This window comes from Melozone crissalis, unplaced genomic scaffold (genome assembly GCF_028551555.1).
Source record: "Melozone crissalis strain CALT ecotype California unplaced genomic scaffold, PUWL_Pcris_2 ptg000111l_1, whole genome shotgun sequence".
Lineage (NCBI taxonomy): Eukaryota > Metazoa > Chordata > Aves > Passeriformes > Passerellidae > Melozone > Melozone crissalis.
Window position 1 is genome coordinate 9,121,838 of NW_026535888.1, and position 26,809 is coordinate 9,148,646.

A 26,809-nucleotide genomic window follows, 5' to 3' on the forward strand; every position below is an offset into this window, starting at 1 on the left:
GCGTCCACACGCGGGGCGCGCGCCGGAACAGGCGGGGCCCGGGGTCAGCGGTCAGAGGCCGCGCGCGCCCCCGCCAGGAGGCGCCGTGTCCATGGCGACGGCGGGAACGCGCGCGCGGCCCCGAGCGCGGCACCGCCGGGACCCCCGGGCATGGGCGGGCATGGCCGCCACCACCGCCGGGACAGCCCCGCGGGGCGAGCGCCGCCGCTGCCTCCGCCGCCGCCTGGAGCTGTCCCGCGGAGCTGCCGTTCCCGCCGGAGCCGCCGCCTCGGGACGGGGCTCATCCCGCTGCCGGCCGCACGGGGAGCATCGCGGCGGGACCGGCCCGCTGCCCCCGCTGGTGATGCTGGCGGCGCAGCGCCTCCCGCCGGCCGAGCGCCGTGCTGGGCGGGCACCGGCCCCGGGCCGCCCCCGGCCCCGCCCCGGGCCGGGCTCCGCGCTCGCGGCTGAGGAGCGGCGCCGAGCTGAGCCGGGTCTGCCCAGCACCGGGGCACCGAGAGCGGCAGCGCGGCCCCGCCACGCCGAGCAGGTGGGTCGGGCCGGACCGGGCCGGGTCAGAGCGGGCCGGGTCAGATGAAGAAGCGCTGCCCGCTGTGGCCCTGCTGCCCCGGGCGGGACGGGACGGGCGGTGGCGGGGGTGCCCCGGGGGGCTCAAGGGAAGGCACCGTGTCCCCGGTGCCCTCTGGGGTCCGGGCATCCCCTGCCGGGATCGCGGTGGCGGGACAGGGACGTGGCTTGCCGGAGGGCTCGGTCCGCAGCACGATGCGCACCGCTTTCCACAAGCTGAAAACCGCAGCCTTTGGGCCGTGCCCCTTTGCCAGAAGTTGAGAGTTTGAGCAGTGTTTCATGAAGAGAGTGCTGAGGCTTTATCCGACCAACAGACCCGCGAGTAAACCATAACTAAATGCTCAAATGTAGCACAGGAAAATTTTCAGCACATCTGGAGTGGTTTCTGTTTTTCCAGAGAATCCCAGGGTAGCTATGGGAGAGGATTCTAAGCCTTGCTTTGTGTGTGTGTGCTAGACAAAGACTCGGAAGTCACAGTTTGGATCTCACATTAAAAAACAGCTCAGGATCTTTGCAATTTTCTTTTTCCTCAACACAGTTATGTTTCAGATTTGTTCTCTTACAGGTAACTTTTTACTGTTTTCTTTATCCGTTTCCAGCTCTGTACTTGTGGTTACCTTAACCGCTGACACTTTAATGAGAACTCATGGGGATGTTGGATAAACTTTTCCAGTTCGCCTGGGTGAAGCGTGGTGGGAGGAATTTCTCTCCACAGGCTTGCAGCACAAATGGATGGCATGTGCCAGCGTTATGTATCTTCACGGGGCAGGATTTGATACTGTGGTCTCTTTACTTAAATCTGAACTTGCTGTGGTCATTGTTTCCCGGTTTTGAAAATGGTAAAGGAATCTTTCCAAAGCAGAAAACCTATTCCTAGGAGCAGAGGAAAGGGCAAAGCTCTGGTGGCTGTACAGACTTCTAGGGAGGAGTGTAGGGACATTCCTTTTACTTTTCTGACTCTTCTACCAAGCATTAGAAATCTGTGGCTCTCCTAGCTGCCCAGGTGTTGGAACTGCCTTATTTCCATGATTTCCTTTGCCAATATGTGGTTTAACTTCATGATAGGCAAAGAGGAAAGAGGAAGTCTGATATTTCCTCTATCTTACTTTTGTGCCACCGTCTTTCCTTTTTCCTAACATGGAGACTGTATTGTTCCCTTGCTCTTCTTGCTGACCACTTCCTTTGAGGCACAGAATTGTCAGCAGTAGTTTTATTCTTACCCAGCTTGGTCTGTAATTTTGCACACTTTTTAACAGGGTGGCATAGCCCAGGAGACAAAAATATAGGTGATATGGTTAGTTGTGGGCACTAATTATAGCGGCTGCTCTACAGCACAAGGTGTGTTTTGGAGTGTGAACTCCATAAACCTGTGCATAGGGAGTGGTGGGACACGCTGAAGGCAGGGCAGTGCTTGGAAACAGCCAGAATTCCCTAGCAGGAAGCCCTGTGAACTGTTCCATGATCTCAGCTTCTGTCTTGGGTTTTTTGAGATGCCTCTTGGGGTAAAATCTGTGCTTTTCCCCTGCCTGCAGGACAGCATCTGAGAGGTGAGCAGGGTGCTGAGGGTCACCGTGGTTCCCAAGCCTTTGGGAGGACAGGAGGTGGCTGCTGTTCCTGCAGCACATTTCCCTCTGCTCAGCCCCTGCTTTGCACTGTGGTTTCTTCTGGAGCAGGTGCTGGAATAGCCCTGCTGTCCCAGAGCACAGCTGGCAGTAGGATTGCTCACCTTTTCCAGGTCATCCTGTCCTGGGAGGAAAGGCAGGAGTGTTTCCTGGCTGGTGTTTTTGTCTGTAGTGTACCAGTCTTGTATGACTGTAGGCAATATTCACTGGCTGTCAGTTGATTTCTGAGGGGTTTGAGTTTAGCCACGTTCTTTTCTGGCTTTGGACAAAGCAGCTTCAAGACTGAGGTGAACCCTTAACTGATGGAGCCAGGAAAAACTTCCCTGCAGGCAGGTTCCCAAAATTCCCAGTGCACCAACTTTGGAAGGGCTGTGTTCTGCTCCCAGCCAGGACTTGCTTGCTCTATTGCTTGCCTGATGAGGTAAGGTGCTTTCTGCTGTGTTCCTAATTGCAGCTGAGTTTCTGCTGTTACACGGTTGGCTGCTGTTTGAAATGCCAGCAAAAAGGTGGAAAAAATTGATTACTCTCAATACCCAAAGTGTTTCTAACACCTTCTCCCTTAAAGAGGACTTTTATGGTAATTGCAGCACTGATGCACAAGATTTTCATGGTGGTGCACCAGGATTCTCATTGATATCTGTAGGATTTTTGCTGCCTGTAGCTTATGTGAGGCTGTGCTTGATGAGCCACAGTTGCTGCAGCAACCTCAGGAGAGAAACAGGAGTTAAACTTTGTTGCTCTGCTTCACCTTTTGTGTGATAAAAAGTTACCCAGAAAACTGGGGTCTGGCTCTTCTGAATAAAAATTAAACCTGTTAACAGGTCAAACAGCTCCATAATTCCTTTTAATTGCTCAAGTAAGGAATAATTTCTCCTCTGGTGTTCAGTATCCCTGGTTGAGATGTGCTGTTCGTGCCCAGGTGCTCTGGCAGGAAGGTGATGCCAATGATGTTTGCAGCTCTGCTCAGAGTGCAAGTGGCTCATTCCTTAGGGGACTTTGCTTCTGCTGAAATAGGTGCAATTTCTATGGCCAAACTGGAAAAATTCAGGGAGAACTTCATGAAAATCAATTTAAGCATTTTACTCAGGTGGGGTTTTTTTTTCAAAAGGAGGGGATAGCTGTAACCCTAAATACCAGCTGTATCTAGGAAAGGGAGAAGACCACTTGTTAAAGCTTTATCAGTAGTATTTAATCTTCAAATTACTACTACCAGGAGCTTCAGGGTCACTTTTAAAGTGAGGTTGTGGCAGAAGGGCCAAGCTGCACAGGCTGTTCTGGTTTTTTGGCTGCTCTCTGTGAAGCTGCTGCAGTGGGCACTGTCCTGCTGCCACTCACCAGCGAGGAGGGGGCATTTCCCACCAAGGCTGGGCTGTGTCTACTGGGCTCTGTCTGCTCTGAGGTGGGAAAAGGAAAATACTTCATTCTGGGGAGATGTAGTCGCTGAGAAAAGTCCTTGGTCTTTGTTTCTTCTCTTCCTTCCGTTTTGCTCTGGTTTTACCAGGTGTAAAATACAATTGTCAGCGGTTTACACGGAAGGGGAATGTCATTATTCCTGTTGAAGAAAATATCAAGGCTCTGATTGTGAAAGGAAAGGGGAAATTGAAGACTGCCATATGGCTTTCACCTTCCTGTATTTCACCCCGGCAGAACCACTTTGTCTGCAGATACTTGCTAAATGGAGAAAGATTTTAACAAATGATTCTGCCCTTACTCACAGGGACCCACCAAGAGAATAATATTACTCTGGGAGGAATCAGAAGGACATGGTCATTAGGGCTAAATTAAGAATTATTTAATAATGTCTTAACATTAAATCTGAAGAGCAATGGAATAAAAATCCTGAAATTTATGTTCTTGTTCTTAGTCTCACTTTGATTTGATTTGGCCTGTGGTGATCTGATTCTTAATATTAATACATTTCATTTTTTATTTGCCTCTGAATATGTGTTGGTAGATCATCCCCCACTTGCAAACTGCAGAGTTCTTTTGTGTGAGGTATTTTGAACTTCACAAAAACAGCAACAAAAAAAACCAGATATTAATTCTGAACCCTTCTGTTTGGTGTCATGGCTGGAGCAACAGTTTGTTGATGTTTATGGCCAATCTGCCCAGTGCCAGTTCTGCTCAGGAATATAAATTATCCTCCAGCACCAACTTGGTGCTGATGCCAAGGACATGATCTTGACTGCTTCCTAACTTAGCTTTGAACATCTGAGCTGTGAGGAATGAGGAATGTGCTGCATCCAACCTGGAGCTCTTGGCGGCCCCCAGTGTCATGAATCCAGCGATGGAGAAGCCAGCGCAGGTGACTGGACAGCTGGAGCTGTTTTCTCTGCACAGGAGGGGCAGAGAGAACTCTGAATAGCTCGAGGAAATGCTTGGTGTTGTTTGAACAGTCAGAGATCTGCTTCCCTAGTGCTTCCTCCAGCACATGTTACACTTGACCCTGCCAGCACTCCATGCCAATAGGAGTCAAGTCTTTGTCCCCAGTGGTAGATTAAACTGCTTGGCCATTGTTGCAGGTCCAAGATTTTCCTCTCTCACCCTGTATAAATGACTGCTTGGATGTGCAGCCAAAGTAAATACGAGCTAATAAAAACTAGAGATAACACATTCAGAATAGTTGTTACGGACTAACTGTAGCACAAAGAGGCACAAGTTTTGCTGGCAGCTTTTCTGCTTAAGTCTTGAAGCTCAATTACCTGAAAAAGAGTTGGTATGGATCAAGTACAACTTCCTTTCTGTTGCAAAAGGGGAACTGTATCTGCATTCATATGTATCTTCAGAGTGGGAAAGGCATCTGTTAGGCTGCTGAGTGTTTGCCTTGCAAGGTATCACCAGCCCCAGGTGAGCCCTGCCTCACCTGAAAGCTGGAAGTGCTGTGGCAGGCCATGCAGCTTCAGAATATTCTTCTTTATTCCCCACAGTCACTTTCCTTGTTGGCAATAAATGCATTTTTAATTGACTTTTTCAGTTCCTCAGCACACAGCCTGTGGGGGCCACTGCTGTAAGGTAACACTGAGATCTGTAATGTGCTAGGGGTTGGAAGGAATGGAGATACTTACATGGATATTTACTTTTGGAAGTGCCTCAGTTTACAGTAAAGGGAAGAATGAGATTAGGAGAGTATCACAGTGGAGTGACAGGGATGGAATTGCCCCTGTATTCCTGTGTGTTGTTGGACACCTGAGTTAAAGCTGGTGCTGCAGTGAGGAGCTGCAGAGCTCCTGACTGCATTTATTTGGGATTAAGGCTGCTTTAAGTGCCTGTATGTTACCTGCACACACACTCACTGTGTGTCTGGAGAGGGTTGACCTACTGGAGTCCTTCTGCTGTGGCTTTCCTTGCTTTTCCCGTCCTGAGACCTTTGGCTCTGGATCCAGTGTGGTCTTGCACCCTGTCCTTCAGCCCCTTCTGCAGTGGAATGGTCTGTGATGCCCAAAAAGAGAGAACTGAGGGCTGAGTGTGTGATATGGCACTAAAGGATTAATGGCTACTGAGTAATAATTACCATAAATTATGCAGGCTAAGCCCAGATCTAGGAACAGTTTTACCTCTTTAATTCCAAGCCAGTCGTGGCTCATGCTGACAGCACACCTGGAAATGAGGTAACTGAGTAATCTGCCCACATTGTTCAGATCTGCTGGGGCTTGGGCACAGACTTAGTGTGTGTTTTCCCTGCTCCTGGGCAACCTTTGTTCTCCTGCAGCCAGGAAGTCTCCCTGATGGGATAAGACAGGGAGCTTCTGTTCCTTTCTTGAGCAGGACGCTGTGAATTCACCTGCGGTGCCACTTCCCTGTGAAATTCCCTTCCCAGATGCAAAGATCTCACTGTTATTGCAGTATGAGATGGAAACACTTGCAGTGCTGCCTGAACATGTTATTTAGGTCAGTTGCAGGGAAGATGGCAACGTGAATCAGAGCAGTTGGAAGAGAAAGAAAGTCATTAGAGAGCACCTTGATATCCCCTGCCAATGTGGGGATTTTCTGTGCTGACGCAGGAGCACACGTTCATTGTCTTGTGCTCTTGGTGTGGTGCTGTGGCTGTGCAGCTGGACTGGCAATGAACAGACCTTGCCTTTGCCACTCTCTATCAGCACCTCGATCTTGGTGGGTGCATGAACTAATCTCTGAGAGAGAGAGAACAAAGTCTCCTCCTTATCGCTGTGGAAAACGAGATACATCAGGATCATTGTCCTGAGTGCATCCATCGTGGGTGAATGAGCCTCCAGAGGGTGGTTTTACAGAGGCATGATCATCATCTTATAATCATTGACAGCTCAGGGGATGTTCCCATGCCAGTAATGGGCATGTGGTGCCCAGTTCACTACAGCAGCTCCCAGGGAATTCAGCAGAATTCATTCACCAAGGCCTGAGTGTGCTGGGCCAGCCTAGGGATGGTGGGAAACCCCTGAAAATATCCCACTGGGCAGGGCTCTGCCAGGCACTGCGTTTCCCTTCCCAAAGGAAGTAGCCTGAATTTACCCAGTGCTCTGTAGAGACCTGTAGGCTAAAACAAATTATTTTTACACAGTAGGAAACATTGAGACCAACCTTAACTGATGAAGTAATTTGCCAGCTTTTAGCCTCAAGGTCCCTATTCCCTCAGGGCTTTCCAGCGTAGGTTTCCCAGAAAGATTCTCTTGGATATGTGCTTTTGGCTCATTACTAGCTGCTTTATTTTTCCAAGAGCCAGCTCTCCTTAGCTTCGTTCTCACAGCATTGTTTTCTTTCTAGAAGAAGCTTTTGCTGGCTCTCCTAAACTATTGCATGGGAATTGCTTACTAGCTTACATTTTTTTTTGTTTGTTTTGACCCAAAGCTGTGCTTTGCTCCCCTCTGTAACACTGCCAGCATAATTTCCAGTCTCTTTTAAGCATATGTTTTGCAATAATATCTAAAGTCTTGGCTCCAAGTAAGTGCCTTACAGAGAGATTAGTATCTTCTAACGAAGGAATTGAGAAGCAAATAGTGAGAACAAAAGCAATATCTTGAGAGCCTGTAAGACTACCCTGACCTTTCCCAAAGGCCTCAGCCTGGCCCTCAGTGTTGAGCAGATGGCAGAAATCAGGGTGGACTTTGATTTGTGGAGGCCTCTGCCTCGCTGCTGTGCTTGCGGGAAATGTGCTCAGCACATTGTGGCCATCTGGGCTTGACTGTACTGTTCTGATAATCCCCAGGGAGCCTTCTCCAGCAAAGCTCATCCTTGATGGAAGTCCTCTCTGGCTGACCTTGTGGAAGGCTAGTATTAGCAGAGTGGGGTTTTGGCATTTGACAGCAGCATTCCTCGTTGGAAGAAAATGGGAGATGCTTTGTCCTGACTAGGAATGTGGCACTCACCAGGTATCCGTGTGGGCACACAGCTGGAATTACACTAGAAAGTGAGGAGATTAGTGTTAGCATTTTCTAAACTTCAGGAGGAAGTGTTACAGGAATACAAAGGCCATCGGAAAACCAACTGGAAAATTGCCTTGCTTTAGATGGGAGAACCAGATGGGGGAGTTGAACCTGGAGCTGAGAGTCTCAAAATTGCTCAAAAGGGAGCTCAGTGACCATTCACAGGGAGACAGGAGTCAGATGAGGGGGTCCTGACAGGAGCTGGAATATTCATCTGGGTCTAAGTGAAGGTCTGCTTTTCAGAAGAACTGAGCGGGCTTTGTCTGAAATCAAAAGAATGACTGGGTGCTCAGCATCCCTGGAACTGAGAGATCAAAACATAGGCTGCCAAATTCAAGAAATGAGGAAAGAACAAAACCAAACCCTCTCCCAGGCTGTGCCCTGAGGCTGTAACTGCTGTGCCTCAGACATTTGGCATTTCAGGTGTGGGGTGGTGCATGGAAGATTGAGTGGCCAGTCCCAGGGGCAGTGCTGTGGGATGTCTGCCCTACCCTTTGCACTGTACATCTGGCACTGTGTGCCTGATTTTGCTCCTAAATCACGCATTTCTGCTCATGACCCACCCACACCATGGGCTGTTGGACCTGTGGCACCCATTCTGCTCCCTCCTGCCTGTCCCTGGCCACCCATAGTGACAATCCCCAACCCTTTTCTGACCTTCTGGCTCTTCAGCTGTGCAGTGTGTGGAGCTTGCTCCAGGCTGCTCGTGGCTCAAACTCCCAGGAGAGTTTGTGATGGTGCCACAGAGGCTCCTCTGCACGTCTGTCTGTCCCGTGGCAGTTTGTCCCTGTGTTGTAAAGGGACTCTCCTGCCTCTGGCTCTGCTGGCCAGCCCTCGTCAGCCACACTCTTGAGAAATCTTAGTGGAGATGTCGACCTGGCAGATGGAAGCTGTTACCTCATTCCACAAAAATGCTTTGTTATTGAGAAAATGGAAACTGTCTGAGGTTTGGGAGCTGAATAGAGTCATTGGTGTCTGTTTTAACCGCAGTTTAGTGGTGGCTGCTCAAAAGTTCCCCTCTCTGAGCATTCCCTTTTCCTACACCCATAATCTTCAAGCCATTGGAGGGCTGTGATGACTTAGCTCATTAGCTGAGCAAAAAAATGTTGAATGCTGCTGCGTGCTCTGCAGAAACTTCACTAAAACCTCAACATCTTCCAGCAAAACAGAAATGATGAGCCAAGAAATAACCCTTTGCAAGCTGTTGGCCAGAAAAGTGATCCCTATGGATGCTAAGCCAAATTTAACCCTTTTTATATAGTTTCAGCTGAGTGTCTTTTTTACTTGACTTTGAAAAGCTCTCTGAAGATTATTCAGGAACTTCTTGGAGAGAAAAGACATGCTTGGAGACTTAGATTTGTAATTCTTAAACATGGGTATCTGAACCCCAGTCCTGAAGAGAAATTTCATTAATTTTTAAAAGCAGATTTCAGCGCTGTAGATTTGAGAGAGGAAAGACTAAAAATAAGGATTGAAGTGTTTGCAAGCTAGTTTTTGTATTGCTGTGAAAAATGACTTGGCTTAGTCCAAAGAGCATTAACCTAAACACAGGCCTTGTTTTACTTAACAGATATTTGTGAAACTGGCATCTGATATGGAAGGTTCTCTTTTTGAGAACCTTCCATAAGCATTAATCACCAGCACCCTGAAAGAACCAAGAGCAACAGCTTTTTGGAAATAAAATGAACTCTTTATTTATGTATTTTTTAAACTAATTAATCTTGGCAGGCCAAATGAATGTCTTCCAGCTGCTACAGATGGTTTTCACATGACTAAATATTTTGGTGTGTAGAAAAATCTAAAATAGTGGAACCACAAGATATTAAGTATTTAATTATTACCCTGGAATGTAAATCTGACCTTGATATTTTAAATTTGTTTGCCCAAATTTCAAGTGTTCTCTTAGAAATCCATCAAACAATGCAGTTCTGACCTTGTTATCAGTGAATCAGAGTGACTACTCAGCATCTTCTCCACATTTATTTAAATATCAGAGTGGGTTTTAGAAACAGGAATTTGCTTAACTTGTAAAATAATCCCAGCTGCTTGAGGCAGAACCCAGGATCAAGTTTTGAAATGTAATGGACTAGTTCTGTTCTAGATCCCTACTTTCAGGTTTAGCCATAAAAATCCTTTCTAAGTTCAGCTCTGCCTCTTAAGGTATTAAGGAAGTGTTTTAATATAAAATACAAATTGTAAAAACAATTAGCAGTTGGTTTTTTAGCCTGTATCTTACCCATTTAGAATGCATGTGTTGTTCCTGTAGCTGTAAAGCAACCTTATTTCTGGAATGATCCATGCCCACAAGATTTCCTTCATTTCTGTTGTGGTTCAGGGCATTTCTGCGTGGCTGCAGATCATACACAACCTGCATGTGCACTCAGGCTTCTTGTGAAAAATGTCTTTTTGTAGTTCTCCTAATGAAACAAAAGAAAGGGAATAATGTAAAGTGTGTATCTGAAAGGCCTAACCTTCAGCATGGTTGAAGACAAAAATTCCTCTCTGAGGTCCACACCTGATATCACTGTTTCTGGGTATTGCTCAGGATGGGAAGACAACAAAAAATTATAACATGGGTGCTAATCTGTCCCTGAGTGCAAGGACTGCATTTGTCAGCATCATGAGCCCCAGTACCAGCCTCAACTCCTGATTTTTGACCTCACCTTGGAATTCCACCACCCTCATTTAAGGAAAACGTGGATTTTTCCTTTCCTAAGAATGAACCCATTTGGAACTGGTGCATAACTTCCTGGTGCTGCCCTGTCCCAGCTCAGCCTGCTCACTCCTCAACCCCAAGTTTAAATAGCAGGAGCAGCCAGCAGAGGCACGGTGTTGGTTGGGGAATGACTCTGGATTAGCTGTGCTCTGTAACAGCACAGCACTGTCTGTCTGTTACAGGGTTGGAAAGCACCTTAAAGACCACGTCCCTCTCTTCCTTCTCCTTTTCCCTTTTCCCTTCTCCTCACAGAGTAAGGATTGTGCAATCTGTAGGTGCAGGTCTGTACCCCACATTGGTGGCTGTCACAGTTTCCACTGACAGGGGTATGTGCTGCATCTCCAAAGGAGAAGAAAGATGGGACTTGGATCTTGGTTCCATTTTTAGTTCTACAGGCCATGCCCAGTGCCAGAACTCTCTGAGGTGCAAATCCCAGGAGGGAGATAGCATTACTCCCTGACCTGTGGGTATTACAAGGGTAAATAATGTTTTTGCTGCTGACAGCTGTTAGGGAATTGAGGAAGCCACAATCCAGTGAGAGGTGTGGGATGGCAGCTCTGGAAATTGAGGACTTTTTGCATTAATGAACTTACACTGGATCACCACCTAGCTGGTGTCACTGAATTAGAGAATCAGGGAGCTAAACTGCTAACCAGGTAAATCTTTAGTTTGTGTCCTTAAATTTGGATTCTTTATTCTCATCTTCCTCTTTCCTTGGCACATTTTCAAAAAGAAAAGGCAGCATCTAAATCTAAAGGCATTTCAGTGGCTCCCTTTAACTCAGAAATTGCTGAGTGCCTAACTCAGAACATTCTGGAATACACAGACTAGTAGTGGAACTCACCAAGAGTCATTAAAAGCAAAAAGTGCACAGCGTGTTTTGCATCTATCTCAGCCAAGAAAAGTTTTATTTCTGCTATTTCACAACGCTGTGCAAACACCACGTAACTCACAGAAAGATTAAATCTGGCCCAATGTGCATGTGCAGAAGTGTTGGATGTGTTGCTTTTGGAGAGCCCAGAGCTGAGTGTGGGAAATCAAAACTGCATGTCAGGTTGGTGAAGGTGCACAGATTGTTTTGTGCTTCGTGCCATGTGAAACAGCAGCAACTACAGGATGATGAAATAATGCTGTCAGGTCCTTGATAGCTTGGAGTTTTCATTTTAGAAGATGTAGAGCAGAACTTTGAATAAAAATGGAAGAGGGCAATGCAGAGACCTTGAATAATGAGTAGATCAGGCTGTTTGAGCCACAGTGACCCTTTCAAGTGACAATCCAGGTTCTGCTGCTCACCTTGTTAGCACCTGATTGTTAAGTCAGGCTGATAATTATATTAATGAGTTTTTCACCTTATGTTAGGAGCTTTGCTTCTTCTCTTTGTTTTTTTTCTCTCATTAGGACGTGTAGCAATAGAAAGTCTTTGGAAGTGAAACACATCTACTCAAAACTGGAATCATGTCTCTTGTGAAAATTTAGAGTAACTTATTGCAAGTGTCCGATTTCTAGTCACAAGTAATGACATTTAAACCCCTGTAGGAAACACAATCCGTGTGCTGATGTCACCCTTGGTTTATGATATGAGTGCTTTTGTTGCTGGACAGGCACTTGAGTGTCTGCTAGTGAAGTGATGATTTACTCCTGAGAGTGTGTGCCTGGTGGCACCTGCTGTACCTGGCTGAGGTGAGGTAGAGGAGCACCCTGGCACAGCTGGGTTCCTGCAGCTCCATCGCTGTCAGCAATGCAAGGTAACACAAGTGGGCTGCGCTTTTATTTCCAGGGTTTGCCAGTTTGGGACAAACAGCTTGTAAATGGAGCACTTTTGTTCTGAGCAGCTCCAGAACAGAGGGAGCATGTTGGCTTTGCAGTGAAGTCCCTGATCCTCAGGTTGCTTGAGCATGTGAACAGTTTTGGGAACTTTTTCCCAATAGTCAGAGTGTGCATCAGCATCAAGGAGTGTGGAGCACCTTCCCTGCAGCAAAGAAATGGGCATTGCTTCCCATCTGCTTCAAGGGCTGACACTGCAGCTCTTCTTGGTCTTCAGCTGAAAGTTGCCAAGAGAGGAGCTTCTCTTAGTGAAAATTTTGGTCTTTCTGATCCTTTTTAACCTGTGGGAGATGAGCTTCATGTAGGATTCCTTGTAAATCTCAGATGTGAATTAGAGAATGAGGCTCTGTAAAGGAGCCATGGACCTGGATCAGGGACTCTTAATGTTGTTACTTTTCTGTTCATGTGAGATTTTTTTTTTTTTTTTTTTTTCTGTAAAGGAGCAGCTTTTCCTCTCTTTGTGAGTTTTTAGGCACAGTCAGTGCACATGGTTACTGAGCTGCCTGCCAGCAGCTCCAGTTCTGACATGGACACGTCCAGTGGGCAGGGGCATGGGCTTGGAAACTCCATGTGTAGCTGCGTGTTATAAAGGCATTCCTACATTTTGTGGGCATTTGTGTCCCTTAAAATATCTGTTTCCACGTAGTCTTTTGGATGTGGCACAGTTTTCCCTTTCATGGCTACCACCAAGACTATTCCTGCCCAGAAACAGTAGCACGCATGTTGCATCTTGCAAATTTCCTTTTAGTGCTTGCAAGGAGTTACTTTATAGAGATGTTATGCAAAATACGTGACAACTGATAGCTTCTATTATTTAAAATTTTGCAGTACTTAAGAGTAATTTTAAAGGTATCGGTGAGAATGGTTTGAAGCTCTGTATCATGAAGGTAAATGACACGTGCTGGGCAGATCACCTGGCAGAGAAGTCTTCAGTCACGGAAGGGAGCTTGTTTCACTTTTACCCTGGCAGGGCAGTGGCTGGAAGGTGTTCTCATCCTCTCTCAGCCATCCCATCTGTCCCCTTTGTGTCCCCTTTGTGTCCCCTTCGCTCGGCTGGGCTGCCCTTGAGCGCTGCCCTGTTTCGGAGGGCTGCAGCTGGCACACGCAGCATCTCCCTGGCAACAAATGATCCTCGGTTTTGTTTCGGACAACCATCAAGCCAAGCAGTTCCCGGGCTGGTAACATGAGACAATTTGTCTTTTGCCAGCACTCAGATTTAGAAGCTGCTCGCATGCTTGGTGCTGCAGGGCTGGCATTGCCTTGGCTCGCAAGGGACACCAGCAGCTGTAAAAAGCGCTTTATAGGGAGAGTGTCCCTGTTCCTTGGGCCAGGAGCCAGCACAGGTGGGGAGGCCCTCGGGGATCTGGGGCAGAGAGAGAGTGCACAAATGTCACTGCAATATCCTGTCACCTTTCTCTTCCCTCTGCTGATTTTAGAGACCCCCCCAAAAAGCACAAAACTGCCATAGCTCGGCTGCCCATCACCTCTCTCCATCAATCTGCTTATATGCAAGAAACCAACTGCAAATGATTCTTTGGGAAGCAAGTAATCAAATCGGAAGAGGGAGCATTTTGACCAAATTTGGTGAAAAAATTCACTTTGCCCTTTAAGTAATAGGCGTGCATTAAATAAAGCATGTCTGGGATATGTGTCTTTTCCTGCTACTGGAAGTCAAAGTTGCTTTGTTTATTGAAAAAGAAACATGAAGCTGAGCAGAGCCTTGATCAGCAAAAGAGCTTTCAGGCTTGCTGGGGAGACAGGGAATAGGGAGTGGGTTCAAATTGTACAGGTTGGTTTTCAGGACATGAGCTAAAACACCATCATAGGGCTGTGTCCAGAGCTTGGGGCAGTCCCTTGATTGCCTTTTTGGGCAAAACAGAGGTGTAACCTCATAAGGATCTTTTATTAAGGACTGCAAAAAGCTTTGTAAATACTGACTTAAATTATGTATCGACTCAAAATTAAGAAAGGCTTCATCCTCAATTTTAAAAGCAGCTGTCTCTAAGGGAAGGCAAAGTGCAAACTACAGTGTAAGGATTCAGTTGTGAGAGAACTTCAGGGAAATAGAGCGGAATTACATTATTCTGCAGTAATATCTACATTGAGATGCACAGGCCCCAAGAACTAGCAACTAGAGCAGTCAGATTATTTTTTCTGCATATAGGCTGTGATGTCTGTTTGAGTTGCAAGATTCTTGTGTGCTGAGCTGATCCAAGATGAAGGTACATTGGCCTCAGTGTGCAGTTAGTCATTTCCTGTCACGCTTGCATGTTTGAATTCTGTTGTACTGCATATGACCTTTATTTTGTGGGGCAAAGAGATCTTGAAAACAGGATTGCCAGGAATCCTCAGATTGTTAAATTGGATAAGCCATGAGGAATTGATAGGGCTGTGGGTTACAGGGGTACAAACCAATTCAAAATTAAACTTTCAGTGCTAGATTGTAGCATGCTCACAACGTGCTTATTGAGAAGAACTGCACACCTGTCCCTTGCTCCTTTTTGAGAACTGACAGGAGCAGCCCTTTCCCTGGCCTGCAGCTCCTGCTCCTCCGATCACACCAAAGCTCCTGTGATCACTCACATTCCCTGAAGCTTGGCTTCAGCATCTTTCTTCCTCTTATGGCCACTGTGACCATGTGTGCAGCTGCTGCCCTCAGCCAACCCCTGCCTCAGCGGTGGCTGTGCCCGCTGCCAGTGTCCCCTGCTTGTCACTGGCACGTGGCACCACAGGTACCTGTCACGAGGAGCCTCTCTTTTCTCTGCAGCCTCCTCAGAGACAAGCCAGACCCTCTCCTGGCATGGTTTTGAGCCATGGGTTTCTTAACTGCCTGACAGAGCTGGCCAGAAGTTTCTGCAGTGTTCCTATCTTGCTCCTCTGCTCTCAGACTTCTTCCATCTGTTAATGGTCTGTTGGAGTGTTATGGGTCCAAAGTGCCCAAATGACTTCAATTCCTGACTTCCTGTTGAGTGCTCAGAATTTGCTTACTTTGTGCTCATTTTGAATAAGATTAACAGTTGATCTCTTGAGCAAACATTCCAATTTAATGTCAGCAGAATGACATAGGCTGCCTGCTCTGCGTGTTCCCAAATAGTTTTACTGCTGTTAGCTACACCTCTGAACGACCAAGATTTTGTCCAGAACCTAAAATACTTAGTTAACCCCTACAGATGTTTAGTAATAAATTTTTAACTCTGAAATAATTTCTTCTCTTTTTAGTAGGCCGAGTTCTTATTTTTATGGTTGCATAGTAGGGACTCTTGAGCTTCTTTCTCAGATCCTGGTAGAATTAATTTTTCTTAAAGAAAGTGCAGAGCAAGGGCTGAATTAGGGCTGAATTGTTTCCTGTGCCTCTGCCTGTGCTGCTGGAATCTCAGGAGCCAGCACAGCAGTGGTGGCAGCTTGCCCTGCTCACCTTGGACCAGGTGTGATGTCCCTGTCACAGTTTCCTGCAGGCACCCCCGGGCAGGCTGGGGGCTGGAGGCAGGTGTGATTTTCTTACTGATTGTATTCTGTTTAAGAGTACAATCAGGCATTTATGGGATAGGTGTGGTTTTGGCACTGTCCTTTATCTACATGCAGAGCTGCCAGGAGCAGTCTGTGATATGGCTTTGTTCTTTGGATGGGGCAACTCAAAGATCTCCTCTGAACAATGGGAAACCCTTATTTTGTCATTCCAAGACTGAATTAAAGTCATGCAACCGTTTAGGTCTTGTGGTTTGTCAGATTCTGCTCCTTCAGTTTTAACGGATTCTGCTGCTTCTTCCTCACAGAGTTGTGGGCATTTTCAGGAAGCTCTTCCCTTGCTGCCAGCAAGTTATTTTATTTGAAATGCAAGGTGTTTCTTTAGAGTGCTGCCAGCCGTTTTACTCAATCTGTTGCACAGCCTGGAGCAGCCCATGGCAGCTCTGGGCAGGAGGGTGTCCTGCCCATGCTTGGGAAAGGCTTGCTCAGCACAGCTCGGTGTGTGCACATGCATGGCACAACACACCAGTGGTGGAGTGTCACAGACATCTTCTATGAAAAATCCTTTCCTTAAGATTTTTCCTCCTGAGAAGCTGAGAAGCCTCAAAAACAAAATGTAAACAATGGTTATCTGCTGCTGTGGAATGCAACAGGTGAATCTGTGATTGGTCTCACAGAGTTGTTTCTAATTAATGGCCAATCACAGTCAGCTGGCTCAGACTCTGTCCAAGCCACAAGCCTTTGTTATTCGTTCCTTCTTTTTCTATTCTTAGCCAGCCTTCTGAGGAAATCCTTTCTTCTATTCTTTTAGTATAGTTTTAATATAATATATATCATAAAATAATAAATCAGCCTTCTGAAACATGGAGTCAGATCCTCATCTCTTCCCTCATCCTAAAACCTTCATGAACACTGTCACAGTGGAGGAAGGATGTGGCCATACACCCAGCTGATCTCCTTATCTGCTGCCTCTGAGGCTGCCTGTAAGAACCAAACTTTCCCTGTGTGTTGGAGAAATGAGCTGCAGCATCCTCTGGCTGTGCTGGTGATGGGGAAGCTGCTGTGTGAGGCCTGTGGCTGTCCTGATTGTCCCTGCAAAAAATCTCCTTCTTGCCATGCTGGAGCCCTTCCTATTTAAGATTTCAGAGCTGTTCTGGGGAAGGCTGAGGCTGGAAGGCAGCTTGGAGGGCAGAGCTGAGGGCAGGAAGTGACTCACTGGTGCTGCAAGCAGGAGGGTGAAGCTCTGGTGCAACTCTGCTCCCAAGGGTGCCCTATGCAGGCTGGGGCACTCTGGCACCTCTCCCCTGACAGCCCTGGGGATGCTGCAGCTCTGCTGCAGTGCTGGTGGCTTTGGGAGCAGTGGCAGGGCACAGCTAGGCATGAGAAGTGTGGAGAAACCCCCACAGCACCCCTACCCCAGGAACCTGGGCTGGGCTGGGGCCAGGGTGCGCAGTGACCCTGTGCAGATGGCCAGAAGTGGTGTCAGGAAACGTGGAATGAAAGCACTCCCAGCATAACAGAGGGGCTGGAGCTGCTCCTCAGAGCCAGCAGCTGGTTTGCCTTTTAGGGTCGGCAGCAAGCAGAAACAATTTCATGCAGATTCCAGGACCCATAATGGTTCTGGAAAGCTAGCAGGAACAAAAAGTGTTCTTCTCCTCTGCTGACCTTGGAGTGCTTTGGGGACTGTCTTTCAAAGCCATGTCCCTGCAGGGTTTCATCCTTACATGGGGAACACTTGCCTGTCCCAGTGAGGTGGTGCTTTGTCTCTGTGTGTCTGTTTAGGTGTGAGCTGCAATTGCTTATATTTGTGCTCAGACAGCGGGGAGGTGAGAATAGGCAGGGACCTGACAGACAGTCAGAGGCAGGTCTTTTCCTGTGTCCTGGAAAGATGAAGTGTTTCCCTAGGAATAACCCCGTGGATTACTCTGGGGTGACTCTGTGGAGCAGCTGGTTGTGAGCTGACCACAAACAACAAACTGGTGTGAAGTTACATGGGGTACAGGTTCACCACACACACAAGACTCCACAACTAAGGAGTTCATTGTAGGAGGAACCATCTCAAAAAGTAGTTAAACTCTTCAGTGATTGTGTGGATCAGGCCTACTCTGTCTGTATTGCCTCCTTTGCATAACAAATCCCTGGTTTATTGGTGCTAAAATTAATGCAGTGATCTCCTGGGGCTGTTGCTAAGCCGTGGCTTGGGACAATGACACCAGGGTGGTGTTGGGTGCATGTTACTCTCTAATTAGAAAGTGGACTTTGCTGTGCTTCCTTGACAAATTGCTGACCTTTTCCAAACATGAGGCTATTCTGAGCTCTGCTCCAGACTGATCAGATTTGCATCGTGGAGCACTTTGAATGTTGTTTGTGAGTGGAGCTCTTGTTCCTAAAGCTGTTTGTTCAGGGGCACGGGAGAAAATCTGAACTTCCTTTGCTCCATGAGCACAACCACATCTTTCAGGGAACTCCAGGGAAAGAGGAGGCAGCTGGCAGGCATATATCTGTGTTTATTTTTGCCCTCCAACAGCCAGTGAGACAGCTGAGCAATACCCCACATCCAGCTCCACCACCACCCTGTACAAGGTTCCTGCTCCAGCAAGCCTTGTCCCCCCAGACTGGAGCCATCTGGCACTGCACAAACACCCCATTTACAGCTGCAATCCCATCATTACAGGGCAACACCTTGGTTAGCATTGGAGGGCGTTGCTGCCATCAGCCCAGCACACTCCACACACAGCCGATGTTTCCAGGGTGGTGCAGAGGATGAGCACAGGCTCCCTGGCACCAGAGCATTGCCTGTGTTGTGCCTTCTGTGTCTGAGCCTTGATTAAATAGGGGTTTAATGCATTTTAAAACTCTCTGTCCTTCATAAGGAAGGCAATTCCCAGGTTCATCATTACAATCACAGTAAGAATTGTGGGCTTTTCCACTATTTCTTTTACTCCATTTCTTTTGTCCCACTTTGCTCTTCCTGTCTCACAGCACCACATCTCAGGGACGGAGATGCTGCATTTGCTTTGGTGCTGCCCAGCTTCAACATCCCTGCCCAGCTCTGCATCTGGGAGCAGAACAAAGGGAGCAAACAGCTTATCTAACACAAATAACCCTGAGCAAACTTCCTGGGCCTGTTCTTGTTCTGTGGACAAGGCAGCACAAAGTCTGTTCCCGTGTGCAGCCTTGGCCACGTGAGGCTCCTGGGCCTGGCTCTGCTGCACCCCCAGCCTGGGGAGCACTGGTGTGAAGGGCCATGGGGTTACACTCAGCTCTCAGCCCCCAGTGTGCAGCAGGAGCACAGATTTGGGGAAAAACTGCTCAAAGTGTCCCACTGCTTTAGGGCCCTCCTTGGTATGTCGTTCCTGGAGGGGTTTGGTTTTCATTTCCTCTTCTGACTGCATCAGGGTCAGGGTGGTGGTGCTCAGGAGGATTATTCCTCATCACTGGTAAAATCCCATCTTTTTCATTCAAGTTGGTTTTTGCTTCCTTTGTGTTTTCTGATGTTCTCTGGGCTTGTATTACTGGACCACAGAGCTGAAGTGCAGCCCATTGAGAAACATGGAAACTCTGGCAGTGCCTTAGCCCCTAATGAGCAGGAGTGCTCATTACAGCTCCTCTTAGTACAGACACACCTTGGAAAGTTCCCTCCACCAGAGCTGGGACAGGGGAGGAGGAGAATTGGAAATTTCATTTCATTCTTTGCCAGAGAGAAAGGTCCCAGGTAGCTTCAGGGATCAAAGGCAAGGGGGTGGCACAGAGGGCAGCAGGGGGTGAGAAGCAGCCAGGAGCTGTGTGGGGGTCAGGGGAGCTGCTGCCCAGTCAGGGGGCACCTTGGGGGTGCCCCAGAGGGGAGGGACACTGCGGGGGCCAGCACAAGGTGCAGTTCACCCTGAATCTGCCCTGTGCCCAGTAACAGACTGGGCATTGCTTTGTGCCCAGTAACCCACTGGGCATTGCCCTGTGCCAGTAACAGACTGGGCATTGCCTTGTGTTGCAGTAACAGACTGGGCACTGCCCTGTGCCCAGTAACAGACTGGGCATTCCCTTGTGCCCAGTAACAGAGTGGGCATTGCCCTGTGCCCATTAACAGAGTGGGTATTGCCCTGTGCCAGTAACAGAGTGAGCACTGCCCTGTGCCAGTAACACACTGGGCATTGCCCTGTTCTGTAGACACAGGATTGGAGCTTTGGGGAAGGTTTGGTGGAGCACTGGGTTCACCAAGCCCCCTTGTGCCCAGTAGCAGACTGGGCACTGCCCTGTGCCCTGTAACACACTGGGCACTGCCCAGTTGTGCAGGCACAGGGCTGCTGGCTGGAGCTTTGGGGGATATCTGCTGGAGCTCTGGCCCCAGCCCGTGCTGCTGGCAGGGACAGGCTGTGGAGCTGCTGCCACAGGCACAGCCACACACGCTGGGCTGCCAGGCTGGAGGGCACGGGGCGGGCATGGCCTGGGTGGCAGCTGGTGAGAGTGTCTGAAAAGGAACTTTGTTCCTCCTCAGTTGGTCACGTAGCCATGCGGGAGCGCTGGATTTATTCTCCATCAGTCCTATCGGCACATACCGGGCTTGACAACAGCTGGGAGCTGTGTGGCTTGGCCAAGAATAGCCCTGGGGAGCTCTGGGCCGTGAGTCAGAGCTGTCTGGATCAGCTCCTGCCCCGAGGCTGCCTCCCAACATACAGCTGGCTGTGGGGAGGGGGTGCAGGCGCTGGGAGGGAGCTCCCTGACCATTAAATGCTTAGCTGCAGGTTGAGCTGTAATTGCTCTTTGTGAAGTGAGTGGGTTTGTGAAGAACTCTGCAGTGGAGGTGCTCTGCAGCTGACAGGTCCCGTGTAATTCAATGGGCTTGTCCACACTTGACAGCAACCTGGGTTAAAGAAGGGTGTGATTTTGCAAGTGGAAAACTCCATGTTTAGGAATAACCAGGCTGAACCAAACAGGAGGAAGATATTCTTGTTCTGGGGTTAATGCTCCAAAGAAAGCAGAGTAGTTCCACAAACCTGTTGTCTGTGGGGGAGATAAGCAGCAAGGAGAGATGTCAGATCTCCTTCATGCCAAGCCCCAACAGGTGCTTGTGGAACACCCATCTGCCCCTGTAGCTTCTCCCTGGAGAGTGTTTATAGCTGGAACAACACATGCAGAACAGTTTGCTGGGACAAGGCTCCACAGCCAAGGCACAGAGCAGAATGCCCAATCTCTGCTTCCCTACGGAGCTGCTGCTTTTAACCTCTGGAGAAGTTCCAGGGTTTGAGCTGCCAGCAGCCCCTCAGGCAGAGCTTCCAGCCACTGTGAGCAATCCTGCTACACACCATGCAGGGCTGAGCGTGGGTTTCTGAAGGGCAGCTGGGCACACAGATCTCCCTTAGGGTGCCTGGCTCTCACACATCACAGTGGACACACAGCCATGTGGCACGTGCATGGTTTTGGTGCCAAACCAAAACTTTTCATGCAGGAAATTTCTCCCTTTTTGTTTTACACTTCTCAGGATGGAAGCAAAGCTTAGCTGCATGCTGGCATGTCCAGGTTCTGAGTGGTACCAAAGTTCTCCAGCTGTGAAGTGGAGAATAAGCCTGAAGGCCCTGATGTGTGCAGGCTCTTAGGGAAGTGCCTGCAGCCCCAGAGCAGGAGCACAGCATGGAAAGTTCCCTTCACCAGGGCTTGGAGGAGAATTGGAAATTTCATTTCATTCTTTGCCAGAGAGAAAGGTCCCAGGTAGCTTCAGGGAGCAAAGGCAAGTGGGGTGGCACAGAGGGCAGCAGGGGGTGAGAGGCAGCATGGGTCTGTCCCCTGTGCTGCCAGCAGCTCTTGGCTCAGTGCAGGGACTCTGGAGCTGGCAGGGTTGCACAGGGACACCTCAGACAGCCTAAGTTCATGCTGACCCACACCTCCCTGATCTCAGCAGGTGAAGGAGGGCCTCAGACCGGCACCATGACCGAGTGCTTCGACTGTGACAACTGCAAGGAGTCCCTGTATGGGCGCAAGTACATCCAGATGGACAATGGCCCCTACTGCATCCCCTGCTACGACGCGCACTTCGCCAACACCTGCGACGAGTGCAAGGAGCTGATCGGCCACGACTGCAGGGTGAGTAGAGGCCCTGCAGACCAGCAGGGTGAGCAGGGGCCCTGCAGACCAGCAGGGTGAGCAGGGGCCCTGCAGACCAGCAGGGTGAGCAGAGGCCCTGCAGACCAGCAGGCCAGCTCCCCAGCCCCTGGCTCCCTGCTCATGCTGGCTGTGCTCCCAGGAGCTGTACTACGAGGATCGCCATTACCACGAGCACTGCTTCCGTTGCTTCCGCTGCGACCGCTCCCTGGCCGATGAGCCCTTCACCTGCCAGGGCAAGGAGCTGCTGTGCAACGACTGCTACTGCAGCGAGTTCTCCTCCAAATGTATCGCCTGTGAGAAGACTGTCATGCCAGGTAGGAGCATTGCAGTCTGTTCCTGGTCCCTCGGTGTCAGTTGGGGCTGCAGGTCCAGCATGAGAGCAGCATGGAAGAGTTGGGTCTCTGTTTTCCTGCCCTCCTGTCCTTTGTTTGTCCAGCAAGACTGCTGGGCAAGCTGTGATCACCACAGCAGCCCCATCTATCTGTTCCCCTTTTTCGTGGGGAAGTGAATGAGGGAGGAGATAACGAAGGGTTTCCTGGGCATTTTCTGCTGTGTGCTAACAAGTAAAGACAGAATGACTGAAGATGTGTGAGTGTCTCTGGAGACGGCCTGAGGCAAAGGCGTGTGTGTCTTTACTTGGCTATTTTGGCACCATCATCAGATGTAGGTTACGTCAGGCCTCTCTGCCATGGCCTTTGTGCCAGTGCTGGGGACATGTTCCTGCAGCCCTCCCCTTGTGGCTGTGCTGTGGGCATGAAGCCCCTCTCCAGCTCCATGTCCTGAACTGCCACGGGGAGGGGAACATAGAGCCAGGTGTGCAGGAGCACAACTCATACTGCCCAGGTCCCTGTCCCTGTGTGTGTCTGTGTGTGTGTGTGTGCTGCTCCCTTGTGTCACTGCAGGGCTCTCTTTGCAGGCTCCCGGAAGCTGGAGTACAATGGACAGACCTGGCACGAGCATTGCTTCATATGCAGCAGCTGCCAGCAGCCCATCGGGTCCCGCTCCTTCATCCCAGACAAGAAGGATTATTACTGTGTCCCCTGCTACGAGAGCAAGTTCGCTCCTCGCTGCACTCGCTGCAAAAAGGTACCTGAGGGGACAGGGAGCTCCCTGCTCCTGCCTGAGCCCTGTCAGAGGTGCCAGCACCCCAGCTGGGCTGTTTCCCTTTGCCTGTGTGCCAGCAGCACGTGCTCTCTTCCTGCAGACCCTCACCAAGGGAGGAGTGACCTACCGGGATGAGCCCTGGCACAAGGAGTGCTTTGTGTGCACGGGCTGCAAGACCCCCTTGGCTGGGCAGCAGTTCACCTCCCAGGATGACAACCCCTACTGCATCAAGTGCTTTGGGAACCTCTATGCCAAGAAGTGCAGTGCCTGCACAAAGCCCATCACAGGTGAGCAGAACAGCTCTCTGAGGAGCCCTGTGATGCCTGGGGTTACTTCTGTCCCTAGTGGGGAGCTGTGTCCTGTGGGAGGAATGCCCTCTACCCACAGGTAAAGGCTCCAAAGTGATTTCTCAAAGCATGATCTCAGGTCTTTAGCTTGCCTTTCTTGATAGTGATGACCATATCCTTTGAAAAGGACAGGGAAAGCCTAGAGCAGCACCTGGTGCAGGGGAGTCTGGACCTGCTGTACCTGCCTAAGGCAGGGGAAGTAAGGGATCCTCTTCTGCAGAACCCCTTAAGAGAGTCTGGCTTCCTTCCTGCCCTCCCCCATTTGACCTTCCCCCTTGCACCTCCCAGGTTCTTGCTGCTGGGAGGGCAGGAGAAGCTGTGAATCAGCTGGTGACTCAGAGGATGATTCTGGCTGAGAACTCAGCTCAGGCACCCACTTCCCCCTGGTCCTTATCAGTTTGTGGCAGCCCTGGGGAGAAGAGGGTCACAGCTCACCAGTCCAACAACTGCCAGCAGAGAAAGGAAACTCCTGTGGAGCCTCTGCAGGAGCCTGGCCTGAGCTGGTGGCAGGATGGCTCTTCCCAGGATTTGATTAAACCTCTGGAGAAGTTCCAGGGTTGGAGCTGCCAGCAGCCCCTCAGGCAGAGCTTCCAGCCACTGTGAGCAATCCTGCTATGGTGCTGAGTGTGGGTCTCTGAAGGGCAGCTGGGCACACAGATCTCCCTTAGGGTGCCTGGCTCTCACACATCACAGTGGACACACACCCACGTGGCATGTGCGTGGTTTTGGTGCCAAACCAAAACTTTCCATGTTTGATAAGTTCTGTCTGACTTCATCCACTGTGATGGTGCAGCTCTTGTCCCATCTCCTCCTAGGGGAGAAAATCATAGTTCTGGTCCAAATGTGTCAACCCTGCAAAGTCTGCTCTGAAGCAATTTTAGTGCTTTTCCCCCACCAGAGTGGAGATTCGCATTACTTGATCCTGGGCTGTGTTTTGTGTGCCACCACCAGTGCCACGTGTGAAGACCTGACCTGGAGATGATCAGTCTGCTCAGGAAGCTCATCCCAGTTTCCCCAGAGCCTCTGACCCTGCCCTCTGTCCCTCCCGCAGGTTTTGGTGGTGGCAAATACGTCTCCTTCGAGGACCGTCACTGGCACCACAACTGCTTCAACTGCGCGCGCTGCAGCACCTCGCTGGTGGGGAAGGGCTTCATCCCCGACAACGACCAGATCCTGTGCCGTGACTGCAGCAACGACCTGTGAGCCCCCGAGGGCAGGCAGGGCGGGGCAGGGCCTTCCTCTGCTCTCCAGGGCCTTTGTGCCACGTTCCCAGCAGCACTGCCGGGGCTGAGCACGAGGCACAGGAGATGGGGGCTGACCCTGAGCTGTGGTGTGTTCAGGGGGCTCCTGTGCCCCCTCCCTGAAGGCTAGAGTATGCTGTGCTATGGCTCTGTGCAGTCAAAGGTAAATAAAGCTGAAAAAGGAGCTTTGAGACCCCCCCCATTATTTACTCTTTTCTTTTTGCTTCCAGTCTAACCAGGCACGAGCCCAGGCCCCCAGCTGAGCAAAGGGCAGGAGTGGCTTTGGCACTGGCCTGCTGGATCTGCGTGCTGGCAGATGTATTCACCCCTTGGCACTGCCCTCTCTCCTTTCCCAATGTGCTTCCCTCTCTCTAGGTGACACAAGGCAGTGGCCATGCAGCTTGGCCATGCTGGCTTTGCACAGCCTTCCCATATGCACAGCTGGCCCGGGCATGAGGGGCACTGTCTTTTGTTCTAGAGGTCTGGGGACACCAAGCTGGAGTGTGGCCAGGAGAAGAGCATGCATCTTGTCAGATGGGATCCATCTGGAATTCTGTAGCACCTGACTCTTTGCAGACCAGACCCTTTGCTCAGCACCTCCATGGCAGTGCTCTCTTAGCTGTGAATGAGGAGCTCCAGTCACTTGTAGGTACAGGGCATTCAGCCCACCCACACCTGCCCCACTGCCATCCACCTGTGCTGTGACCTCCATGGCTGGGGTGGCTGATCCTGGGAGTGCTGATGCTCAGGTGCATCTGGCAGAGATCTAGAGAAAGGCATGCTGAAGGCTGAGAGCGCTCAGGGCTTTATTCCTTCTCCATCCCTCTCATGAGGATCCATCTATCAGAGCACCAGAGATAGTTCATTCAGAGAAGGGAGAATTGCCCACAGACTGTGCCTGTGATTAGCAGCTGCTGGGAGGGTCTGCAGGAGCTCAGGGCTGCAGCACAGAGAGCAGCTGAGGGGGCAGCAGGATGTCCACAACCTGCTCCTCCAGGGCTGCCTGTGTCCCCAGGGGTAGGCAGGGAGTGCTGGCTCCTTCCAGCCACACTCATCCTTCCCTGGGTCCCAAACAAGAAGCAAAGCAAAAATTGCACCTGGGGGGTGAGGGGGGGATGACTTTGCATTGCCCAGTTGGCCCTAAATGCAAAACAGGGTGTCTTGAGCCATCCCAGACTCACATGAGGCCTTGAGCAATCCCTGCCCCGTGGCTGAGCTGGCCCTGGGCTGAGGCCCCTCCCAGTGGATGCTCATGCCTGCCTTGTCTCTACATCTTTCTGCTTCTGTCTCGCTGGGACACTTTTGCCAACCCTGCTTTCCTGCTTAGTCAGCCACATGCTTTTCTGAAAACCTGTTCTTGTGGGTGTTTTCCCTTTTGTACTCATTTGTCATGAATATCCATCATTTTGTACACAACTACAGGATAAAGGGGCTAGCCCCCCACCCGGGCTTCACTTAGGAACAGAAAATGTTATGCATGTTGAAGTGTTATTACTCTGTGTTCAGATCCTTGTTGAATCCTTGTTTGGAAGCTTTGATGACAGCAAATCAGTGTTTGTGTGTTTGCTATTATGAGAGGAGCTTGGAGCCATCTCCAGAAGGAATTGTCCTAAACCTCAACATCCTCTGTATTTCCTACAGCTTTATACAATAAACAGTTTTCGTGACATTTTCTCTTCTGTGTCTTTTGAACAGCAGGCACAGGGCAGAGTGCTGGGTGTGTGCTGGGCTCTGCTCAGCCTTGCCTCACCCCTGATCCCATTCTGGGGATGGGCACCTCCACAGTGCTCGCGCCTGCCTTCCCAAAGCACCACCAGCCCTGTGGTTGTGGCTGTGGCACAGCCACAGCATCTCCCTCCTCCTGCTGGGTGGCTCCTGGGGCTGGGGATGTCCATCTGTCCGTGCTTGTTGTCTGTCCAGGACAGGCCCCAGCAGGACATGGGGTGCTGCTCTGTGCTTGCAGGCTGGCTGTGAGATCATGGGGGTGGCTGTGGTACCAACCCAGCCCCGCTGTGCAGAGCTCTGTGCCCTGCAGTGTGCCCTGCAGTGTGCCCTGCAGTGTGCCCTGCCTGCCCCGCAGTGAGCAGAACTCCCTGCCCTGCTCTCTGCACTGCCCACACCACATTCCAAGGGCACTCCCTGGGTGGATGTTGCTGCAGCCTCCAGCCAGGATATCCGTGGTCTCTCTTGGCAGCCTTCCCCGAGTGCTGCCTGCTCTTTACTCATGTTTAACGCTCAGGGAGCCATGTATTCCCTAACATATGAAACTATTTTCCACAGATTACATTTACCAACAGCTGCCGTGACTCGCTCTGTTCTTGCCTGCTCCAGCCCTCCCAGCACAGAGCTGGGCTCCTTTGGGTGCTGCTCTGTGGCAGGATGGGCACAGCCCATGGGGTGCCTCTGTAGGACCATGGCACTGCTGTGTGCA

The 26,809-nt window shown here is 50.1% G+C and overlaps 1 protein-coding gene across 2 annotated transcripts; it reads left to right on the forward strand.

Annotated features, from left to right (window-relative positions):
* The first annotated feature begins 441 nt into the window (after nt 1-441).
* FHL3 (four and a half LIM domains 3) lies at nt 442-26,028 on the forward strand. 2 transcript variants are annotated; one of them, XM_054292568.1, is made up of 6 exons: nt 442-529; nt 21,484-21,665; nt 21,826-22,000; nt 22,603-22,772; nt 22,891-23,077; nt 24,189-26,028. In XM_054292568.1, the coding sequence occupies exons 2-6, from the start codon at nt 21,510-21,512 to the stop codon at nt 24,338-24,340; spliced, it is 840 nt and encodes a 279-aa protein (XP_054148543.1). In that variant the 5' UTR covers nt 442-529; nt 21,484-21,509; the 3' UTR covers nt 24,341-26,028. The 2 variants fall into 2 exon arrangements, with proteins under 2 accessions (XP_054148543.1, XP_054148544.1); XM_054292569.1 differs by having other exon boundaries at nt 446-529; nt 21,481-21,665.
* Nucleotides 26,029-26,809: the final 781 nt, after the last annotated feature.